General features: G+C 44.2%; 1 protein-coding gene across 1 annotated transcript; it reads right to left on the bottom strand.

Moving 5' to 3' along the window:
* Positions 1 to 1,554: 1,554 nt before the first annotated feature.
* On the bottom strand, positions 1,555 to 3,590 carry LOC122170551 (sodium- and chloride-dependent betaine transporter-like). Its single transcript, XM_042837504.1, has 3 exons — positions 3,440 to 3,590; positions 2,698 to 2,835; positions 1,555 to 1,704 (listed from the first exon to the last, which is right to left on the bottom strand). Exons 1-3 carry the CDS (start codon positions 3,578 to 3,580, stop codon positions 1,594 to 1,596), a joined length of 390 nt encoding a protein of 129 aa, XP_042693438.1. The 5' UTR covers positions 3,581 to 3,590; the 3' UTR covers positions 1,555 to 1,593.
* Positions 3,591 to 6,845: the final 3,255 nt, after the last annotated feature.

Here is a 6,845-nt window from a genome sequence, read left to right as displayed (position 1 = left end):
TCTCCTACAGACACACTTTTCTTGCATCCCTGGAAGGTTAAACAGAAGCAGCAGAACCTGCTCCTATTTCAGTGAGAGAGAAGTCTTTCCAGACCAGAAATTGGTTCGATTTGTTTGAATGTTTGGAGAATATGGCATGAGAACATCTTTATCAGCAAGTGCACTACAGCCATGGCAAACCCTGTAAAACCACACATACCAAAGAAAGCAAATGTGGAGTGACTATCCTCCTGTCTCTTCTGAAGTAAGATCTGTGGGGCAGAAAAAGGAACTGGCAGGTGGCAGGTTCAAAACAAGCAAAAGATTGTGATACCTCATACCACAACAGACCGAGCTGTGGAACTACTTGCTGTAGGGTTTTTTTGGATGATAAACGCTTACATGAGCCAACTACAAAAAAATACAGAAGATAAATAGGAAGATTTTACTTTCAGCTCTGGAAATCCTTGACTTACAAGTTTTTAGAAGTTGGAAGAATATTCCCAGAAAATATCATTGCCAACTTACTATACTCCCCATGTACTCCTCGCTAAACATCCAATGTTAGCTATCAAAAAAAAAAAAAAAAAAGATATGAATGATGCTCATGCCTGCAGTGTTTTCCTTAGTTTGATCAGGGCACAATACCTGATGCAGCAAGGAGCCAGCAGTTGCCATTTTTAAGGATGCTGTCAGTTTGATCTCATCTATATGACTTTATGCTATCCTTGAAGATGCTGGACTGCCATATCAAGAAGCATGTGGATGTGGCACTGAGGGACATGGGTTAGAGAGCACGGTGGTGACAGGCTGATGGTTGGACTAGATGACCTTGGAGGTCTTTTCCAACCTTAATGATTCTATGATTCTATTATGCCAAGGACAGGAAGCCTCTGCTCCATAACACACAAAACTAACCCCTTCTCCTGGAAACCACCAGCCTCAGTATGTACTTCAGTGAGGGGGACTGCAGCCTGTTGGGCTCATGCACTGCTCAGCAGGGCAGAGACCTTCCTGGATACCACGGGATTTTCTGCTTACTGCACAACAACAAGTGACTGCTTTCCTTCTGGTAGTTCACTGAGCTCAGCCTAATTCTGCTCCTGCGTGGTTTGGTTACAGTCCTCACTGAGTGCCAAGGCAGTCCCATTCATTTCTTTTGGGACTGCCATCAGCCCGTGGGACTGCCATCTTTTGGGACAGCCCGTGAAAAATATAAAGCGGGCATCATCACAGAAGTGGCACACAGCAAGTCTGTATTCCAGCACTTTGTGTGAAACAAACTGGCAGGATTAAACCAGAGGTACAGGGTACAGACTGAAACAGAGTCTGACGAACAGCAGTCACTCTTCCGTAGCTGGTTTTCTAACCCACAGGATGAATGGAAAGAGCAGCAATGTAACACAAGATAAGGAAGTTTCAGAGATGGAAAAGTCATTTCTACTCTAAATGTAGAGCAGTTAAAAAATGTTGTGAGGAAACACACTGGAAACCAGACAAGAAAGAGGGTAATTACAGCATTTTCTTGCTTCCTAAGGGAGTGGTGAATCTTCTCCATCCACCTCCACTTTCCCAGCCCCAGCCTTGAGAAGCAGCAGCACAGGTTTTTGCCCTCTACTTACCGTAAACCCATCCTACACAGATGACTTCAAAAATGGCCAGGAATAGCAGGCATGTGCCACTAGCAGCATAGTAATCAAAGAGCTGGAAGATGTACATCCCACCCTGTAACAGAGGTAGAGAAAAGGGAGTCATAGCAGGTTTCCATGTCCACAGGAGCACTTTATTATTGGTTTGGTTTTGTTTGTTAATCACCTAGCAAGTTTCCAGCATTACTTCAAAGCACTATGACAGTGAAAATCTCTGCATCTAAGAAATGGGGATCCTGATTGCCAGGATATTCAGATGATACCTTATTTTGCCTGCACCCATGTTTACATATTTCTCAAGGTCCATACCCCATGATGGCAGGCACATCACTTCCCGCTGCCCCTATCTCTTGGGTTGAGCCCTGTCTACTTGCCATCAGCTAGCTCTAGAATTCAGTCGCCTCATATTTCCATGTGTGTTTTCCAAAGAGAAAGCCATGCCAACAGAAGTCAAGCAGATGCTTTCCAAGGGTGCTGAAGGACTCTATCCACTGACAGAATAGTGGAATCCCTTCATCCCAACACATATAAGGTGGTGTGCTGCAACAATGGGTGTAGATGCCTCCACATGAGGGGCATACCAAATCCATGGAATCCCTGAGTTCAGTTTCTCACAGTTGAAGCTCTCTTGATCACATGCGTGGCATTGCATCAACACAACTCTGCTGCTTCTGGTCCAGAGACAACAGGCTCTCCCTTGGCTGAGGCAAGATGATGCTGCACTCATTACCCCATCCTGCCCTCCTGCCACCCTGCTTCTCATGCAAAACAACCAGCAAGTGATCACTGCCCTTAGAACAGCTTCTGAATATGCAGCTCAGCTTGCTTGAGCAAGGTGATATTTGCATAAGGCAGCCTTATCGAGCTGCAGGGGCTGTCTCTGTGGCTCCATAACAGGTGCAGGAGCATCACACCATCAGCGACAGTGGCTGAGAGACAGCTGCTAATGCATTGAAAATAAAGGATAAACAAAAGCATCAAAGACAAGCCTGTTGCCTCTAAGTGCTCCTCCAGAGCAGTCATGCAGGATTTCTGGTGTCTGGTTGTAGCCCAGCTCCACCTCTCTTACCTCAGTGACCAGCAGTAAGCCCAGCAGGTAGCACATCACCGCAATGGCCAGGATCAGCAGCTCCCGACGTCCCTTCTTTCGAAACACTCCCGGGAACATGTCAATGAGAGCTGTCACCATGCTTTCCACACAGACAAACTGTAGGAGAATATAGGTTACAAAGCCTACTGTCTCCCCTTCCCCAAGAACATGCTCACTGTCCTTTTCTCCTCAAGACTTGGAAACTTCTCCCAAGACAGCTAGGCCAGCGTGAAGGAGAACAATCAACAAGGTAAGGAAAGAGGGGACTTTGATTCAGGGAACAAAGAGAAGTGGAGGTTCAAAGGTTTAGGTGCTACGAAGTAGAGCCTGAACAGAATGCCCTGCTTGGCAGCCAGGCCAGGACACCCCCTCTCCCCTTGAGCCTGCATACCAGGGTTTCACACTGCTCTGCTGGGTTTTCCTCCTGGAGGGTAAGAGGTGGATGCAAGACCACTCCCCAAATGGAGATGTGCTGGGACACCCTCGCATACATGTGAAGATAAAGATGCCGAACAGAGATGCCACCACATATACCCACTGGCCTCACTTCAGCCCTGGCTGTGAGTATCTGTGGTGTGAAAGAGCTGTGGACAGTGTGGAGAATGTATTTGAGGTACCAGCAAAGCATATAACCACCTAATCCTTTCCCACAGGCATGAAGACGTGTGCAGAGTGGCAACAGACACTTAGGAGTTGGAGGAGGAGGGTTAGCTTGCTGTACCTGGCTGTCCAGTCCCAAGAAGATCAGCATGAGGAAAAAGAGGCAGGACCAAAGCTGAGACACGGGCATCATTGTTACTGCTGTTGGGTATGCTATGAAAGCCAGACCAGGACCTGCCAACAAACAGCAGCATAACCACATCTGAAAGCACTGGTCCTGCAGACCTCACTGCAGACAGCACAGTGACAGAGGATGTAGATAACATCTACATCCTTGGCCCTGCACGTGCCAGCTAGGTGGCAATGAGTGTGCTGTTGTGCATGAGCTAGCATGGCCATTGCTCACTGCAACAAGCCAGAGCCTGATGTATGCTGACTGCATGCACAGTTTTCTCAGCTAAGTCCAGGCTTCTCCACAGGCTCCATGGGGGTTCAACCTAAGCAAAATTGGCAGCAGATTTGAGGGTCTGGGAACACAGAGACTGAAATTTAGTCATGTTGAGGTTAGAAACTGTTGCTGTCCTTTTCAGAAGCATTTCAGAAGTGCCAGGTACAGACTCGTCCATCTTGGGGGTCTCTAGCCACAGAACACTCAAATAATTTGGGCTGAATCAGATTTAGTTTGAAAATTCCCCCAATATTCAATTCCTAGTGGACTCCAAGGACAGAGGAACAGAATTCTTCTGTAAACTGTAGCTATATCCTGTCTGTATTCCCACTGATGACAAAGGAAACAATCCACAAGATCAGACGTGGAATCAGAATTTGGCACAGAAAACTTGTAAATGTCAGTGAAGTAAAACTGGACATGAACTTGAAAGAGGTGGGAACTTATCTTTGAAGATTTTTTGTTGTTTTGTTTGTTTGTTTTCTTTAATACAGTTGTCTGAAAAGTTTTCAAAGAGATTTAATAACACAGAAAGCAAATGGCCATAGAAAGATATTTATGAACAGAAAATGGGAGGCTGCAGGAACATGGACTGAAACAAGTTTTTCACAACAGTGTAACACTCACCAGTCTTCTATTCAAAAATAATTTGACCAAAACTCTTCAGACTTTTAGGATATATTTTCCTGTAAACAATGGCTTTTCAGGCTGAATTAATTTTCCAGGCAAAAGATGAGGCTTTACAGTGGAAAAAAGTTGACACCTCAGCTATGGATAAACTTGTACTTCTCCACAAGGAGCTTGATAAAATGACAGTAGCACCTTGAAGACAAATCAGCCTTTCCTACGAAGAATGTGGGGACCCAGAACAATCTGTTTTGTTGTCATAACTGCACGCACTTACCAAGCACAGACCCGGGGTGAACACCAGCCAGCATATCTTGATCAAAGGCCATGGCCGATAACCAATCATGTCTTCAATGTTGTCGTAGAAGCGGTTGGCACCTTGGCCACCAGCCAGCACAGAGACAAAGTCAGAAGTGAGGACGTAAGATCATTGCTGTTTCCTTCAATCACAACTCATATCAGATCCCATATTTCTTTATCCTCAGTGTTTCCTCCTGGTAAAAAACATGGCTACCCTAATAAGAGCATGTGACAGACTTCCTGGTATCCAGAATGCTCACCTGTGGCTAAATACAGATGGAGACTTTTAATTTCAGCCATAACTTTCCAGAAAGCTTGACATAAAATAAATAACCTGCCCCTCATAGAGCACCATCTGTAAGTCAGAGAATGCAGACCCTAGCTTGAGGGGTATTTGATTTACAGGTCAACAAGGGAAAGCTCTTGCAGATGGAACACACGAGAATGTGTGAGCCCAGAGTGATGCAAGAAACAAAGAGAGCAGGGAACACCAAATAAAACCCTCTCTTTGTTACCAGCTCAACGCACCGAAGAGTTTATGTCAAGAATCCACACTGGGTGAACTGGGTGTTTCACCTGTCATGAAGAGCCTGCTTTCCACAGAATATTTATTTTTTTGGCATAAAACCAAAAGACCCAGAAATCCAAACTCTGCTAGAAAACAAGACTTCCATCTGCAAGTATTGCTGTTCTGTTCAATGCAAGTTAATCTATGGATGCCTGATCTCTTCTTCCTCTCACTGTTCCCCTAAGTTGCATGACTGGCCCATTAAATTAAAGTCTAACTTCTGTACACACATCACAACACCATGGAAAGATCTGACCCTGTGTTCAAGAAATATTCAGAGGGTTCAAGTTAATGTCAGGGTTCAAAAATAAGTCAGCTTCTCTTACGTAGCCCATATTAGCCTGCACCCACCTGAACCCCATGATTCAGCAGAGTGGGATATACCTCTAAAGAGCATCTAAAAATCATTCCACGGATCAGATCCTATCCACTGACTCTTCTCAAACCAAAGCATAAACTTGAAATGCATGCAGTGATATATAGAGAAGACAGCATAATGCAAGTGGAAATCAGCAGACCTTCTAGCTCTAGGATGTCTTCAAGGAATAAGATCCTCATAGATCATAGATCCTCATAAGAATGCACCAGTAAGAATGCACAAAGATCTTCCTAACTACTAGAGATACTAAATCAGACTTTCTCAGGTAAAATAGGGCAATATTAAACAAAAAGCTGGAGATAACTTGCCCATAGAAATGGTTACTGTATTTGCCTTATTGAAGTTTTATCATAATGCTTAACTGATAAAGAATTGCTTCTTCTTTTAGGGTTGTTCATCCAATTGTGAACTCATTGCCAGAGTTCCTATCTCCAAATGAGCTGAGACCTTGTCTCCTCGCATTTTCATACCAGAAGGGTGGGCAAAAATTTATCCTCGAGGACTTGCCACACTACCATGTGCTTAGTATTTAATGTGCTTTGTTGTGTTATGTTTTTCTGTCTTAGAACCAAGTCCCAAGATCTTTTTCCTTCGTGTGAATTCTACAAAAGCACATTAAGCATGTTTTTCTTTTCTGTAATTCTTTGTGTTATTTTCTGTATCCCATGACTAATATTTGCAGGAAAGCTCCCTTAAAACCAGCTTTTGAAGCATTTAGGAAAGAGGGATGGGGAGGAGCACGTTCTCTGAATACCTCATGGTTCCCATCTTGAGTTGGCAAGTTAACAAGTAGCTTCCAGCAAAAACAAGCTGTGCATATCAAGGGACACACAGCCTTGTGTAGGATCCCAGCCTACATCAGAAAACAGAACCCTAAAACTTCCAAGCTACAAATCCCATGAGGCTTCAGATAACGTTTCTGAAAATATGTTGGGGATGAAGGGGAGATAATATAAAAATATGTTCTGCCACAAAGCCAAAATCTTCCATGAGGTAGGAAAAAAAGGAGAGTGAGATAAATGATATGGCTGTGGCATAGCGCAGTCTCTTACACCGTACAGTGTTTCCACAGAAACACACCATGATGTCAGATATACGATGGATAAATTAATTCACACTGGCGGCTGAAGTCAATTTCACTGCAAATTTTGGATCTAAGATCTAGTGAGGGACGTAGTGAGTAAAGAAACACAAAGATGCCAGGC

The sequence above is a fragment of the Centrocercus urophasianus genome, unplaced genomic scaffold, assembly GCF_019232065.1.
Source record: "Centrocercus urophasianus isolate 14NV4802_14NV808 unplaced genomic scaffold, USGS_Curo_1.0 seq_719, whole genome shotgun sequence".
NCBI classification, from domain to species: domain Eukaryota; kingdom Metazoa; phylum Chordata; class Aves; order Galliformes; family Phasianidae; genus Centrocercus; species Centrocercus urophasianus.
Note: the sequence above shows the minus strand (reverse complement) of the source record. Positions and strands in the feature narration are given on the sequence as shown.